This window comes from Manduca sexta, chromosome 18, assembly GCF_014839805.1.
Source record: "Manduca sexta isolate Smith_Timp_Sample1 chromosome 18, JHU_Msex_v1.0, whole genome shotgun sequence".
NCBI classification, from domain to species: domain Eukaryota; kingdom Metazoa; phylum Arthropoda; class Insecta; order Lepidoptera; family Sphingidae; genus Manduca; species Manduca sexta.
In genome coordinates, this window is record NC_051132.1 from 12,042,293 (window position 1) to 12,060,752 (window position 18,460).

Here is an 18,460-nt window from a genome sequence, read left to right on the forward strand (position 1 = left end):
TGTGTTTGTTGGGCCACAGATTCCTTGTAGAAATACTTCACATTTTGTCGCTTCGTAAGCCACATAACTACTAATGAGTTTTTTGTTAATCATTCAACTTTATGGATCATTAGAGGTTTAGTACAATTGGTTAGATAGTAAAAAATACCATTATCTATATTAATGTTATAAACACGTAAAGTGGATGAGTAAGAATGTTCGGGTTGCTGTTTCAAACGACTGATCTGATATTGAAAATTGATTCACTAGCAGGCACCCGGCTTAATGTAATGCCACTGTGTTAGTGTTTTTCTGGGACCCCTGACTTCAATAGTCACACAGCCACAAGATAACACTTCGTATTCGTATTTTAAAGAGCCACATTGTGCCCAGTATAACATTAGCGTAAATATCAGTGACCACAATATAATCTTTGAGGGTTCACTAACTATTAAACTGCTGTTATAGTTCATGGTTGACTCTGGAAACTGGATGAGGCTTTTAGCTAGCGATGTTGTGATCTACCACGTAGCAGATAAAAAAAACCACTTCATTCCAAACACATTTATTTATGGAGAAAAACTCGTTATCAATTCTACCACTGATGGCTGAGTGGAATGGTTAAGTTGGTTTCACCGTTCCTATCCCCACGTGATGCCGCATTACAGTCTTTTTCTATAGGATTCTTAACTCCAAAGGATGCCTTTGGCGTCTGCGACAACGGGAGACCGACCACCCGTATTATCGTCCAACGGCGTCCCTTAATAGGAGTCATCATCATCTCAGCCACAGGAAGTCCACTGCTGAACATAGGCCTCCCCCAAGGATCTCCACGTCGATCTGTTGGAAGCGGCCTGCATCCAGCAACTTCCTGCGACCTTAGCCAGGTCGTCCGTCTACCTTGTAGGAATAGGAGTAATCACTCCAAAACATGGGTTGTTAAAAAGTTGTAGTATTTACTGGGCATTGGCAAGTAAACAATTAAGTTAATCACTTGACACGCCTCAGTCGTTAAATTTTACCGTACGGTATCATTTTCTCATAGATCAAGGGTATTTGATGGATTAAGAAAATCACCAGTTAGTTGCAATCACGTTTAAACTATTATCAAGTCCTTGTGCCTTATTTAATGTTTACTGTTTATTATTAACTCAGATGCTATTTACTAAGAAAGAGCGATGGCTTTAAACGATAGGAGGTCCCAGGGGAAACCGAAAAAAATGAAGCCCCGGGCGGTGCGAAAAAGAATTGCCCCAGTTTTAACAGTTTCGTCGGTAAGGTTGTAAAAAAGGTCCCCCAAGGCATTGCACGAGGCCCCGGGCGGTTGCACGATTCACCTCCCTCTAAGGATAAGAATACTATTATTCTGAATATAGAGGCCAACAAATAAATCTTGATGTAAAAGTCGATGTCCAACTGCTTCAGATTATGTTTCCGACTGTGTTCTTTTTTGGAAAATAATGTTTGCATGTTTATGACCGTGTCCCTATCGAACACGAACCGTGTGAAACAAATAATTGGTTCCTTTTTTATCCAATCTGAGAATTATATCGAACTTTGTTTTATACTTTGGCATTCGGATAAAATATACGATAAGCCAACACGAATAATTTTTGCATTTAACAAGATAAACCTTATTAACATGAAAAAGTCTAACATATTTTACAAAAAATATTAATAACTGGTGTTTATTTTATAACTAAAACCCACTAATATATCATTCTATTTTTTCTAAAACTAAAATGAATAATCTCGTACCAACAACGTGAATAGTACAAAATTTACATAAACATCCAATAAATCCTATATTTTATCAACTAATAAAATATCTTTATAGTATGACTAAGGAATTATACACATCTGTCAATAACTGTGTCAGGGGATCTGTGAACGGCACATCGTGACGTCACAACTCGTTTTGGGCAAGTTCGGCTGTTAGCGGTTATCGACGTTGTTTTAATTAGTGTCCGCTACTTCGTGCATATTATGTGTTCTCTTACAATTACGTAATTAGTTACAACTTTCTTGGTTATACTAGAATTAACCCATCCTTTGACTGTCAACTGATAAGCGGCTCCTGACAGCCCTCTGAGGGTGTCTTTAAGGGGTATGAAATTAGGTCTTGTTTTGTTAATCAATTCTTCACAGCCAGTGAATATGGGAAATAAATAAACGCAATTTTTGTTTTTCACTCCACTAAAAAGTTGTCAACTAAGGTGACCTTAAATTTGTGTACTAGAAACTAGATAGGGAGCTTTCTTCAGTTCCATAACGGTAAAATAAAAATTATCAAGCAAACATCGAATATGCTGTACTCTTATCACCAGCTGTAAAACAGTATAACATATACACACACACACACACACACACACACACACACACACACACACACACACATGAGTCATTTATCCCCGAAGACTTAGGCAGAGGCGCAACTAATACAGTTCTTCATTTTTCCGTGTGTATTCCGTTCCATAATTTCATAGGAGAAGAGTCTGAATTCCTGATCCAATACATATATTATGGTAATATTTTACAGCACTTAGCATCAGATAGGCCCAACATAACTGTCCTTATGGGAAATACTTAGTCTGGCCATAAATACTGTTACACTTAATTATAAAAAAATATTACATTTGAATTTCGAATCTGTCATTTTTATACGATTGTTCATTGTGTTTTCTCATTTTGGCGCCAATACATTGTAAAATATTTTGCGATATTAAAATGGTGTGGGGTGATAAAGAGAACCGAATCGCTGTGATAGCATTACACAAAGTAGGTATGGAGCCAAATGCAATTTTTAAAACTCTCCATACACTTGGTATTAGTAAAATGTTTGTGTACCGGGCTATTAATAGGTACAATGAGACCTCCTCTGTTTGTGACAGAAAAAGATCTGGCCGTCCACGTAGTGTTCGTACGAAAAAGGTGGTCAAAGCAGTAAGGGAAAGAATTCGAAGAAATCCTGTCCGAAAGCAAAAGATTTTATCTCGGGAAATGAAGATAGCACCTAGAACCATGTCGCGTATTTTAAAAGATGACTTAGGACTTGCAGCCTATAAGAGACGCACTGGCCATTTCTTAACTGATAATTTAAAGAAGAATAGGGTGGTAAAATCGAAACAACTACTGAAGCGGTACGCAAAGGGAGGTCACAGAAAAATTTTGTTTACGGATGAGAAAATTTTTACAATTGAGCAACATTTTAACAAACAAAATGACCGTATTTATGCTCAAAGCTCTAAGGAAGCTTCCCAATTAGTCGACAGAGTGCAACGTGGACATTATCCGACTTCAGTGATGGTTTGGTGGGGTGTTAGCTATGAAGGAGTGACTGAGCCATATTTTTGTGAAAAAGGTATCAAAACATCGGCACAAGTGTATCAAGATACCATTCTTGAGAAGGTAGTTAAGCCCCTTAACATCACCATGTTCAATAACCAAGTATGGTCCTTCCAGCAAGACTCGGCGCCGGGTCATAAAGCTCGGTCCACGCAGTCTTGGTTGGAATCGAACGTTTCGGACTTCATCAGAGCTGAAGACTGGCCGTCGTCTAGTCCCGATCTTAATCCGCTGGATTATGATTTGTGGTCAGTTTTAGAGAGTACAGCTTGCTCTAAACGCCATGATAATTTGGAGTCCCTAAAACAATCTATACGATTGGCAGTGAAGAATTTTCCCATGGAAAGAGTGCGTGCTTCTATTGATAACTGGCCTCATCGTTTAAAGGACTGTATTGCAGCCAATGGAGACCACTTCGAATAAGCTTTTTATATTTTTAATTGTTTTATATTTATGTATTAAACTGACACACTGTAAAAGTAATAAATGTTATTTGCAGTTAACAATTTTCTTTTTTCTTTATTACAATATTTATGGCAAGACTAGGTATATAAGTGGATCGATGAAGCTACGTTCCGACGTTATTTACCGGTTTATATTCCGAGATGTCGATCGAGATTAATTTCAGCCGTTAGTTATTTGTCAAGATAAGATATAAATTAGGTGAATGCGCTGGTATAATCGAGCGAATATTGTTTTACAGTCGCGTGATAATTAAACTTAAATCGGCGAGAGACAAAAATTGATATTGATATTATGTGGTCAAAAACAATATTTATATGGCACTCAGAATAACTTTCCAAAAGTTAATGTATATCCTGTTAACTTAAATATAATGTAAGGAAATCAACAAAAATCATTATTCACAGTTATTATTATGAAAACAAAAACTGATGTGAGAGTGTCGTATAAAAGTACATATTTCAGTCCATAGATGGCAGGTATGACCGCAAATTTATTTCTCGCTTAGCTTAACATACTACCCATACACTTGTTCAAGACGTTTCTGCTTCCGTAACGGTTCCCTAGATGGCATTTAAAAATTTACATATGTTTGCCGATAGATGCCGCTGTAATGTAAAAGCTACTTCGCTTGCTCTGTAGATGTCTCTACATGAAGCACGTTGAAATCTTTTATATCAATCAAATTTAGTTTGAATGGTTAATAAAAAAATATACGATATAATATAGTCGTGACAGCAGTAGCGAAAGGTGAAATTTTCCGAAAGGGACACCCGACACTATATATAGCTATAATTATGCAAACGGTCTGCAAATCTTTCTAATGATAATTCATAATCATCATCAGCTTATATCTTAGTTCACTACTGCTCATGGGTCTCTTTCAATATGCGCCTTTTAGCCTGTCTTCGGCCTGTCGCAACCAGTTTTTGCTAGCAACCTTTCGCAGATCGTCACTCCACCTAGCTGGAGGGCGTCCTACACTAAGTTTGCCGAGTCGTGGTCTCCAATGATTATAATTAGATTCTACAGAAAGTGAACCCGGCAGGTATCGGGTTATATGGACCCTTCGCCACTGCGTGACAGTCTAGTATTTCCCGGCAGAGTTATATTCATCATCAGCCTACAGCTGTCCACTGCTGAACATAGGCCTCCCCTAAAGCGCGCCACGCTGTTCGGTCCTCCGCTCTCCTCATCCAGCGTCCACCGGCGATCCTACGAATATCGTCGGACCAGCGGGTCGGAGGTCGTCCTACGCTACGCTTACCGAGACGCGGTCTCCACTCTAGGACTCGTCTGCTCCAGCGGCCATCGGTCCTACGACAGATATGGCCAGCCAACTGCCACTTCAGCTTGCTTATTTTCCGAGCTATGTCCGTTACTTTGGTTCTCTCACGGATAACCTCATTTCTGATTTTATCCGCGAGAGAGACACCTAGCATAGCTCGCTCCATCGCCCGCTGCGCGACCCTTAATTTATGGACTAGCCTTACCGTCAGTGTCCACGTCTTGGCACCATACGTCATCACCGGTAGGACGCAATGCTCGAAGACTTTCGTCTTCAAGCATTGTGGAATCGTCGACGTAATAGTTATATTATGAAATTGAATTATCATAGACGGTCTGTATTTTCAAATAAACTTTCTTTTATATTCAGGTTTTACTCTGAAGAAACATCTTACATCAAATATTATTCAAAATTTATTATTGTTTAAAGTCAATGAATCCACTCAAAATAAACAATGTAACAATAATACAATTACGTAATCTACTTATTGTCCAACATTATTTATGAGTGCAGTTTTTCAAGCATTACAATTTAATAACGCATTTAATAATATGGTAATTTTCAATTAAAACTTTAAGTAAAATGTGCTCTTTAAATTCATATTTACAGCAATTGGTACCAGGAAACCGACCTTTCAGGGTCATCGTCATTACCGAGTTTACATTCGAATAAGGTTTTTCCAGTGGGCACTAGAAATATTATCATAACCGTTTCAATATCAGAAAATATTTAGACGAATAAGTAAATCATGTTTAACATAAACAATTCTTGTAAGGAAATTATAATTTAAAATGACTCAAAAAATTGAACTGGATACGGAGTTATCTTTACTAAGATGACTTTTAGCCTTACAAAAATAACAGTAAGGTATTATTTTGTGACAAAGCTCGCAATATCTTCGCTTTAATTATAGCAATTAATTATGAATCTTCTCATCGAACTATTTGTTTGATTATTCGGTATTAGTACCAAGTACGCGTACAAGTGTCTCTGATTTTCTGTATAAGATTTAAATAACAAATTCTGAAACTTATAACTAGGCTTGCGTATCGTATACATCACAAAAAGCAATATCACGGCAAATTGCTTGAAATAACTCATTATTGCACCTATTATTAGCTCTGTTTTTATATCCTTCATTTTCCTCATATGTGCAGCCAATGACATATTTCTTATAAAGAATAATGATCAATTTCGCATTCGCTCGTGACTGTGCAATATTTTATGTTCATTTTAATTTGTGATGTTCATACGAAGGTATAATTTGTTGAATTAACACAATGAGGATTTAAAGGATTAGGAAGGTCGTTGACCTGGACTAATCTTTTGGAGGCGTTCCTCCAGGGGTCCGCGTAGGCGGCATCATACAGTAATGCCAACTACAAAACCTATTGTTTTAAAAATCATTAAGTTTCATAACGGCAATATTTTATTCACTTGATAAATTTAAATTTGATATTGTTTCCTCTCTATGGATGCATGGATCAAGTCAAAAAAATCATTGTTTGCAACAATGGTAACAATATATTTAACATTGTTTTGTTTGTTTCAGGTCCCGTGCCACTAGCTAGGAATATAAGACATTTACCGTGCGTATCAAGACGGACGGGTCAAGAAGGATTATGTATGTTCGCAATAGACTGCTTAAAAGCCAACGGTTCCCATCTAGGAACGTGTATTGACAGATTCTACTTCGGGTCGTGTTGCCAAATACCTGATAAGACTATTCTTCCACAAATTATCGGTAACAACATAGACGATAACTCAATAGATAGTGCCAATTTCGTACATCCACAATTAGAAGACAGAGATCATAATCTTAATAAAATCCACGATCTATTCCCACCAAAGAAAGAAGTTACAACTGAAAAGCCAGTAGTCGACACAACTGTTACTGAAAAAAGTACTACTATTCAAGACAGGACGGAATCCATAGAATTAGAAACAAAATCAGATGATAAGACTACTATAGATAATAATATACTTAACGATGATATTAAGATAACCACAGCTGTTTTAGTTGAAACAACAACTAAGGCAGAAGAAATCAGGACTTCAGAAACAATAACAGAAATTCCTATTAAATTATCTACTTTCCAAACTATATCTGGAGTGAATTTAGCAACAGAGAAACCAAAATTAGAAACTACAGTAACAATAGAACAGACGACGGAAACCATTCGATTAACTACAGAGCCAACAACTACTTCATCAACCACAACACCTAAGCCCACAAGGCCTACGAGACGACCTGTAAGGCCAACATTTACGAGACCAACATACAAACCATACAATCACACGAGGCCTTCGTATACCCAATCAACATTCAAACCCAAACCAGTAAAACCCGTTACAACCAGAAAACCCCCGTACAGAAATCCAACTAAACGTCCTACGAGAAAGCCGTTGCCTTCCCCTCCAAGGTTGAATATTACTATCCTTCCACAATCAACTAGTTCTAAACCAACATTCACAAGACCATCGGGCGCGTCAATAACTTACATAAACACTACAAATACAGCAGAAGAGAAGCAAACTACCACCACCACTGCAACACCGTCAACAACGACGACGACAACTACAACAACAACTACTACTACTACTACTACCACAGAAGCACCTATTGTAACAGAGAAAGTTACTGAACCTGAAGTAACTGAAACACCAACATTAACAGCAGAGACTGAAACTGAAAAGCTGACTACTATCGCGGAAGTTCAGATGACAGAAACAGCTGAAATAGCAAAGGAGACTACGGAGGCTGTAGTCACCGAGATATTTACTGAGATGCCTACGACGGAGGTTGTGACGTCACCGTTCACGCCTGTCAGCGTAGTGCAATCATCGACTGATTTCCCGCCTTTAGTGACGTGGACAAGTGCAGTGGACGCTGTTACTAAAGCACCTGAAAACATCACTGAAGCGCCTGAAGGTAATTAATTTTGTTTAATTAATAACAAAGGTTTAGGAATTCTAAATTCTCTATACCGTAAACAACCAAGGCACTGCATTTAATTGTTTTTATAAATACGTACATTTAATTTAAACGTGCCTTACATTTTTTGCATAGCAAATACTAAATCGAAATACCTGGCATAGTTCACACACAAATCATACTTTTGTAGCCTATTATAAAACATAAAAAAGAAAGTAAGCAGAACAGTTTCACTTGGCCGATACAACGATCACGACCCGGCGACGCTTGCGTCCCCGATACGTGAGCAGAAATTAAATATTTGTAAACAGTTGCAGGATCGTTGACCTCGATCGAGTTGTATGATTTGTTGTGGAATATTGATTAACTGTGATGGGAGAAGATAATAAGATGCTTTTTCTGTTTTTTGTAAAGTTCAATCTCATCGAATTGTATTATATGTGTTTATGCCTTATTTTTTTTAAACTCAACTGTTCATTTTGGCCGTTCCAAGTTTTCTCTCTTGTTTCTGTAATCTACATTCTTGTAATTTATAACGTAAAATGAACCTAGAGGTTACAACGATTAATAGCAATCTCTTTAAACTGTTAGTTACCTAAGTATGTCGTCTCATAATGCCTTGATTTTAACCCACATTTTGTCATTCAAATCCTTTGGCAATTTCTCAAACGGTACAAGTCTTAGAATTACTGAACCGTCCAGCGTGGTCACGACCTACGGCCATGACATCGTAACACTTAGAGAAATTGCGTTTAGCACAATGACTAGTTTTCCTATTTAATACCATGGCGAATTAACATAGAATTCCCACAGTGGTCCAAATAATCCGCTTGATTTTTAGTAGTTGTTTTTGAGTTTGCTTTTATTCATGGATCTATTATGCCTAATGAAACAAAAGATCATATTTTTATCGGGACATAGAGATAAAACTTGCTAACCCAGCATTCGCCAAACTATACATTATGATTTGATAATGATACAGGGGAAACCTGGTATTAACCTATTGGGACACAAATCACGTCTCAAAAAAACACAAAGAACATGCCCCTAATCCGCGTAGCACGTCGAAAATGTCATTATATTATAAATCGTACAAAAACTTTTATTTAGAAATTCATATTTTCAAAGCAGTATGCGTGTTAAAACGTTTTTGCTGTAACAGTGTTCTTAGACATTATAAAAAAGTAGGTCTCATCCCACGCTCTCTAAACTTCGAGTCTCTTCAACTAATTTAGGATTAATTTAGCAATTTAAACTACAAATCTTAGTCATTTTTTATCAATGACAAACAATAATTATTTAACGTATTACTAATAAAGTGCATTTTTGCATGTTATGAGAAGATAAATTTTGTATACCGTTGTTTCTATTAATGTTAATGATGACCAGACGTGCCATAGTGAAATGTTAAATGAGTTTTATGACAAATATCAACTTTGTCATAATAAATTTAAAGTCAAAGTGGTACTATTTGAGTAAATCTTGTGTGGGATGACTTTTTATTGCATAGTGCAACGACCCGTGAAATGTTTTTCTAAACAAGGTTTCGAGGTACACCAACCAAAATTGGATCATGAAAATATATTATAATATTTCTCATATCGTAGTTTGTCAATAATTTTCTACAAACAATTTAATTGCGTATTCTGTTTTTAATTTCCAGACACTTGGTCTCCCATAACTCCACCAGAAGGATGGGTATTGATTTCAACATTATCACCAAAACCTGAAATATCATCCGAATCGCCTTCCATCACAACCATTACAACTACAACGACTACCACATCTGCTCCCGCTACTGTAGAAGTAACGGAATTGTATATACCAGAAACTTCACAAGTCGTGACAACAGAAAAATCAACCACGACAACAACCACAACCAAACCAACAACTAGTTCGACAACTATAACAGAGCAAACAAAACAGCCATCAACACAATCAAGCACAACTGAAAAAGTTTCAACTTCATCTCAAGCTACATCTCCAAGTCCAGTTTCGACTGAAAAACCAACAAGTCAAGCAGATACTCTAGAGTTTACAGTGAACGTTACTTTATCGCCTACGATACCAACTACAACGTCGAGCATAGGATTGACAACCTTCAGTTCAATCTCAACAGTCAACTCGACTCAGAGCTTGTCTAACCAAACTGTAGCTGACAATACGACTGAAAATTTATATGGTAAGTTCACTACTTTATTACTTTTTTCTTTGACGCTACTTACATGTAATCTTTTGGTATAATAATTTTGGAATCAAAGATATTGTTTCTTAGTATCCATAAATTAATTATTTATATTCCTCAAGTGATAATTAATAGAGTTATAGATTTTAAAATATTTGCTATGTAAAATACTAAGGCGTGAGTATCAAATGGTACAATCTCCTTTTATGACGATTCAAACAGTTAAAAAGATAGAGGGACATAGGAGACTAATATCTAATACAGATAGAGGAAAGTTAGTATTGTTTATCTAAAAAGTAAAATTCGTAATCGTTACTACACCTTATATCAAAGCTGTGAGAAATGGTTAAATAAAGCGAAATTGCAAAACTCTTGTAATGGCTTCCCACGATCCACTTAAGCTGCAATGCGTTAGTCTTTGCATATCGCGGATAGTAAACGCTTTTATGAGTAATTTTTATTCGTGTGTATTAAAAATACGCGTTTCAATTTTGTATTACATTTCTGATAGCAAACATTAGCATTATTTTCCTACAATATCAATATTTAAATTTTAAGAGATAATTTTTTATAAATTCTTTCAAGTATAAATCAATCTCCGAAAATTCACGTTTATGAAAATCGTTGTTTGTTTTAAAATACATGCAAATAAAAAAATTACCTTTATCTGTGCAGTGGTGTGTGTCGTGTTATTGATGTTATATTATAACATTTCAGAGCTTGAGTCCAAACCCGAAGAGTCTACGACTTCTGAACCAGTGGCAGATACCACTGCTGCACCGGTCTACAACATGTCGGATTACAAAGACGGTGAGTTCAATTTTAAGCCACTAATTGCGCGTAGCCACAATTTTTTTTTCATAAATTGTACCAATGAGTTTAACTCAGTGTTGGCTGTCATGACAATTTTTCGTTGGTAGTCACTTCTCGCTAGTAAAAAGTTTAGTAAATGAAGTAATGTTTCTCTATTTATTTTATTTAGGTATAGCTACAGAGTAAATAATTATAATTATACAGAAAAGTATATATACTTTATTTGTGAAAAAAACATCAATAAATGGTGTGCAGAACGAGGGTCCTATGTTTGAATTCTAAGTCTGGGACCATAATAATAGTGTTAAACTCGACTTATCTAAGAATGGTCCTTCCAAGCATAGACTGAGTAATATACTACAACTCCCAAGGGGTGTTGACGTCAGGTATACGACTGGGCGTAAGAGTTCTCAAAAGTCGGCTTTTATGTTTCCTCAGTAAAATGGTAATATTATTATGGAATACAAGTTATCTTTAAAAATAAGGTCTCAAACTTATACGGGCTTCTTGGCAATTAGTTTACTAAATTAAATTACCATTTTTGCATATTTTTATACACAGCATAAAATTACAATTAAACGTCACAGTAATAAAACTGCAGTCTTCGGATAGTAGTATAAGGAAGTTAATTATTATAGCATCATAACTAGCAATGTAATTACAACTGATTGCTTTGTTACCATCCATCATTGTGATTGCTATGACATCACATGAAGTTTTAAATTAACCCCAAACGTTTATGTAGGGTATGAATCATCTCAGCAATATTTTATATTTTTTTTTTTATCTTTTTTGAATAATCGTTAAGAAATTATCAGAACGTTGATGTTGCAGAGGTGGATATAAAAAAATATAAAGAATATTAAAACTGCCCAAATGATATCAATCGAAATGGTAGTTTTCAATTAACCGGCGTTGGCATCGAATCCTGGTCCTCAGGTTTTTAGCGTTGTTCTAACTTCCCACAGTAAGAATCCTAGTAATATCATAAATGCAAAAATATGTGAATATGTTTGGATGTTAGAAGTGCTCAGAAACAGCTGCAAGGATTGAAATTAAATTGGCACACAGGGAATTACACATAGGCTTCTTTTATCGCGGTAATTTGCTCCCACGGGAAGTAAGAGGAATTTTAATTAGATTTAAATTTGAAATTTGATCAGATTGTTGTGTTATGATTAGCTATATTATTTTAGGAACCTTTATAGTGCGAAAGGCTTTTCATGCGAGTCAAGCCGCACGCAAAACCTAGTAGTAAATTTAAAAAATAAACTTACAATTAAATCGTTTTTTTTTATAAGACTCAATTATGTCGTGTCTGTTACGTTTACTAAGATTTCAACATTATATGACTATAATATATTTTTTCATTTATGCACTATTAGCTACGTGCGTTAATTGGATTAATTAAAGATAAATGTATATTTATAGACGTTCAATTATCTTTTTATATATCCTATTCAGCAAATGTATTCAGCGATGTTCCAATCCGTTGAAAAAGAAATAAAAAACCCCGAGGAATCAAGGTTACCCGCGCAATTATTTTTCCTTATTAATAATCAGTCACCAGAAGATCTCCGGTCAAAGTCATCCACTTTTTGCATGTTTTAATATCTAGATATGGCATGGGAAGACCTATGTTTTGTTCGACGTAAATAACATCTTATGTATAAAAAATACGTTTTAATGGTATGTATTAAGGTGCGTTTCGAACCACAATAATATTTATGATAAGTGTTTGAACTGACCGCACCGTAGTTATTATTTGAAATAAAACCGGTCAGTGAGGTTAGGTCACAAAAAAAAACTGTTATTGCATAAACCGTTCAAGCCTCTATTATTATAAAGACTTTGGTTTCATCCGCATTGACTTCGTCCTAATGTCAAATGGAAGTCTCATTGAGCATCGCACCGGGATAAAAAGCAGCCTTTATGTTAATCCTGCCCTTACTTAAAGCACAGAAGGTTTGTAGCAGTGGCGAAGGGTGACGTTTTTCGAATTACGAAAAGGAATCGCGTTGAAAGGCTAATTGACTTGGGCGACATTTTTTTTTCGAAAAATTTTAACTACGATAAAAAAAAAGAGAAAAAAGTGCTGATTTTAAATATATATGAAACTATTCAAAAATGTCGTTTAAGTCAAATAGCTTATCACCCGTCGATATGGACCCCTCGCCACTGCTTAGTAGGTACTTTGTGCCAAACTATCAAAACTAATCGGCGGTTACTGCGTTTATATATTTGAATTTTTACAATATACCCATATAGAAATTCCCTTATGATTCGTGTAAGGTCAGTAAAATCCACCTGTTCAGGTTGGGTAAATAAATTACCTATTTATATGTCGAAATTCTCGAGATTTAAAATTTTGTAGTATTTTTCCTCTAAACGAATTAAAATCTACACGTTTATGACCATAAATTTATAATTTGTTGCGTATTTTCCGCGCATTTGGAAAATATCAATTGTGAGCGGAAAGCATATATAGCGGCTTTGGGATTTCGAAATATTTTTTCCGTTTTCGTTTTATTAGTTTTTTTTTTCGTAATATTGTAGAGGTATAATAGGTGAGGGTAACTTGCATATTGTCATTGAAGTGCATAATGAAACAAATAAGGTGAGCGTTGCGCACAAAACGCACGTATAGAGACCGCGCGTTGTCAGCGCGTAAAAGAACGTACCGTCTGCGAAGGCACTTAAAAGTAGCCTGATTGAACTTTTATGTAAATTCCAAAACTGCATTTGAGTTTACTTTGAGACTTGCAGTATTAGGTACCACACCCAAATTACTTCGACATCCGCCTGTGATGAGGTCACTGCGTACCAATACCATTTCATTGGGAATCTACCTGTGAGGATTGATTGAAAAATAATCAGTTCGGTAATTCTTCTGACGTGTTGTAATAATTTTCTGAATTATAACTTACATAATCTTATCACATAACAGACTATACATATATGAAGTCCCGAGATCAAAAAATATAATAATTGCAGAAAAGATTTATCTTAGTTTTTGCAACTGGTCACCTGCCTAACATGCAGTGTTATTAATTTAAAATTCTGTAAGCAAATTTTATCGTAGGATAATTTAAAAAGTCGAATGCCTATAAATCATCTGCCAACTTTCAATTTTAATAAATATAATTACTAGCGAAACGTAGGTTAAAGACCTTTTACACCTGACAATGTATACACCGCATGGTTGCATATAAACAATAAAAAAAAATACAACCCAACTCCGTTCGGAATTCAAACAAAGAGTTGTCAGCGGCCGAGCGATGCGAGCGCGCGCCACGGCCAAGGCGAGAGCAAGGACGCCTCGCACACGTTTGCGGTTTACGAACGAGCGTGTTCTAAATTTGAAAAAGTCCTTTTTTTAATCGTAGACAACAGGAAGAGGGTGCACATAGGTCAGGGGCAGGGTTAGACAATTTTTAAATAAAAATGTGCGGCAAAAACTAAATATTATAGTCAGGACAAATTAGTAAATTGTCCTAGATATAGTATTTGTTCAAGTGATGTGAATAAAATAATAAATTTAATAAGTGTTGGACAGAACACAATCAGTCATTAAGTGATATGATTTAGTGAAATAATGTGATGTGTATTTTTCTAGAATAATAAGAAGTGGTTCTAAACAATCAAGTTTTACTTAGCATAAATAAAAAATACAACAAAAACTCTTTAAGTCAAACGGGCGCCGAAACTTTTTATTTCTTTTATTTTACCTTGCAAAGACTTTTTGTGACGATTGTGTTATACGTAAAAACGGTTATTTTCAAACGCAGTTACATTGCAGTGTTAAAAACTAGTCGAAATAAAATTAAGTGTTACGTTCTTCAAAACATAACTAAATCTAATTAAATACTTATCTAAAGACTGTTAAACTGCAGGACTCTTATTAACCCCAAAGCCGTAGTCTCTCAGACACTTTAACTATATTCGCAAAGACCACTTTCTGTGAGACAATTCGGTGCTTTGATAATCAACGATGATAATAAACTCAACGCTCCTGGTGCTGGCAGTGTGCGGGCGTCGGCTGTGGCAGGCGCCGCAGGGCCGGATCGTCGGCGGCGTCAAGTCGGGCTTCGGCCAGTGGCCGTGGCAGATCTCCCTGCGTCAGTATCGCACTTCCACCTACCTGCACAAGTGCGGTGCGGCCCTCCTCAATGAAAATTGGGCGATCACAGCCGCGCACTGCGTCGAACAGTGAGTATTATCCTTATTGCACACTAGTGATTTAAGTTGATTTATTATTTTGTAAAAAAATATTTTTAGTGCCAGTGATTGACGCGATAGTCAGTTTAATACGGATCTGTGGATGGAAGTTACTTCATGGCACGTGAACGTATTTGGAATTTACTACTATTTTGTTGGTTGGGACAGCATAATTTACACATTAATTGTTTAACAAAAAGCTACATGATAAAAAGTTGAGTGACGTTTAATAATGAGTCGGCACCCTCAGATCTTTAATTTGCAATAAACCTTTTTATGTAAATACAGTTTAGAGGATATCGATAATAACTTGATCTTGAGTTTCAAAATGTATAATGCAAAACGATTCAATTAGAATATGCAATAAGGTACCTTTTCCTGTGCGTCAGCGTCGAAATTTTTCGAAAGATTTGAATCATATGTGCATTATGATTATGTTGTCTGGGCATGTTGTCAGTTGTACCCAAACATGACTCACCAAGGAGTCTCGGAATTTACTGTTTAGTGACCATTTGACAAGGACATCAGATCACACACACATTGCATTATGGTAACGTGGCCAATTAATTGTCAAGAAAAACTGGAGCCATGTCTAAGCGTTTGTTTATTAAAGGAACAACTCACAAAACATACATCGATACATGATTAATACAAAGTTTCAAACAAAAAGCTAAATAATGTTAAAATTACGAGTCGTCACAGCATGTACATCATTCAAAATGAGTGAATGCGTTTTTTGGGTTAGGAATATTATATGAAACTTGAAAATTTTATGAGTCGGATATAGAAATATGGACTCTAATTACATTGATAATTAGCTTTCGTTGTTCAAATTTTTCCCGGAATAAAAGTTCCGCTTTATATTTTCGCAGGATAAAAGTAGCTTATAGCTTTTAGGAGTAAAGTAGCTTCTTATCAATGAAAAAAAATCAAAATCGGTTTAGCACTTTATATTAAGATAGATTTTATATAATGTATTGATTCACTGGGAATCTAGAAGTCTTTACAACTTATCTTATCTCTGATAGCATCTGCGAAGGATACAGTTTAATAAAAAATATAAATTGTAGGTTTCTTTTTGTTGATTGTCAATCAAGATGAAACTCAATAGGTAATGCTATTAGTCTCAGTCAATAATATGTTCTATAGATGTGTTTTTGTTTATGAGTTCAATAATCCAATTTATAATGAAGTGGAAACGCGTTTTGAACTGATCATAAATACTTTTGCATAGCGTCAATATTCTTCAAATTGCAATAAATTGCGACACAATAAATTATGGGAATATCATAAATTAAGTATACGACTATAAAATTTTTACAGCAGGAATGATTTGACAAACAGAGTTAAAAGAAAGAATTAATGTCTATTATTCATGTGATTAGGAAAATATTACTGTCACCCAGCGGGGAAGGGACCTTATAACGGGATTCCTGTTGACTTCCCTTTATGTAGAATTTCTGTAGAATCTAATTATCATCAGAAATTTACAGATCGTATTTATGTACATTACTACCAATATATTGTGTCGGGTTCCTTTTCGGAAAAATTCATAATTCGCTAGTACTGTCACCAATATGTTAATGGCCTGCACTGGGCTGTAAGACTGAGTTTTTTTTTCTATTATCGGTGGTCATGTCACCTGCTGTCATCTACCAATCAAGATGCGTCCCTTGCCTAGCAGTTCACATCCCGAAATTTCGTATATAATATGTTTTTTTTTTATTATGGTGCTCCTTAAATGTCCAGATGTTAACAGTTTCGTAAACATCATAAAACAGTCATCAAAACTGTAACGGAATCTAAATATTTGTAAGGATCCATTATATTAATAAACATACTATAAAAACCGTACTAATTGATACATATCTATGAATATAAAACACACGTAGAATCAAATGAAACATTTTACGAGTTGATTAATTAATTCGATGTCTACAATTTAGTTAATATTCATAATAAAAAACGGTTTCGCTACACAGTAGCACAAACGTTCGTATAAAATACATAAATAATATTTTTGTGACGCCGTGCCCATTAAATATAATTAACAGAATCGGTAAAGTGTTATATTAATTACTAGTTTTTGCTTGAAACTCCGCTAGGATGAAAAAGTTTTTCGGGATAAATATTTTCCCGGTTTAAAATATAGCCTACAGCACTCAAAAGTAGTGTAGTTTCGTATAAGTAAAAAAACGGTTTAATAGTTCCATAGATTGCGCGTCCAAACAAACTAATAAAACTCTTTAGCTTTGTATATTAGTATGGATTTAGTTACACATAGCTCGTTTTTTTTATTTTTTATTACCTACTACAGTCCTAATATTATGCAACGCCCTCTCTCATACATATCATTAAAAGGATTGGAATTGTAATAATAATGTTCTGAAGTAGAATATACGTCAATGGTTCTAAATTTAAACTTTATGTCAAGCGTTCTAAAATCAAATGAAATTAGTCCATTCGCAGGTTCCATTTTTAAATGTTAGCTAAATTTTCAGTGTGCCTCCATCGGAGTTACTCGTACGTTTGGGAGAACACGACTTGGCCAATGAGAACGAACCGTACGGCTACGCGGAGCGAAGAGTTCAGATCGTTGCGAGCCATCCGCACTTCGACCCGGCCACCTTCGAGTACGACTTGGCTTTACTCAGGTAAGAAATGCGCTTCATTATCTCCACTCTAATTCGTCGGTTCTTATTCTCTGAATCTCATTTCTTCCTCTTTGTTGGTTTTATATTTGTTTTTATTCAAGGCCACACTAACGTCCAATGTCATTAATTTTATTGATTTAAAGTCTAAGTTTGCGTGACAACGGTAAAATTTAACATACTTTGATATTTTAACGTCTTATGTCTCGCTATAATACGCGTTGCCATTAACCTTAGTGTGACCCAAGCATTAGTCTTTGTCCTTTCCGTCACATTAGTCGACCGAAATATACCTTTTTTTTTGTCACTAAGAAAGTGCCTTATGACTACCGCACAGCCTTTTGGGGGCAACTCAGCGGCTATGTTGGGGTCACCGTGCCTTACGACCCGGCGTTGTCCCGCCCGGATTTGATGTTGACCTTCGGGCGACCGCCGGGCCGAGTCCCTAACCTATATATATCGCACGGCATACCAACTAAGACTCCGTGGTGGCCCTCTTCGACGCATTAGGGAGGGCTGCGGGCTTTCTCTGACGTACAGTGTCTAAGTCTTCGTCCGCAGCAGCCCTTGCACAGTGCCGCCTC

At 35.9% G+C, this 18,460-nt stretch overlaps 1 protein-coding gene across 1 annotated transcript in view; it reads left to right on the forward strand.

Annotated features, from left to right (window-relative positions):
- The window catches only part of LOC115441621 (serine proteinase stubble), a 46,626-nt gene that overhangs the window by 20,979 nt on the left and 7,187 nt on the right, over positions 1–18,460 (forward strand). Inside the window, exons 3-7 of the mRNA XM_030166482.2 lie at positions 6,627–8,006; positions 9,673–10,191; positions 10,912–11,004; positions 15,033–15,216; positions 17,727–17,879. Of these exons, the coding sequence (XP_030022342.1) occupies positions 6,627–8,006; positions 9,673–10,191; positions 10,912–11,004; positions 15,033–15,216; positions 17,727–17,879 (2,329 nt within the window). The remainder of the gene's footprint in view (positions 1–6,626; positions 8,007–9,672; positions 10,192–10,911; positions 11,005–15,032; positions 15,217–17,726; positions 17,880–18,460) is intronic.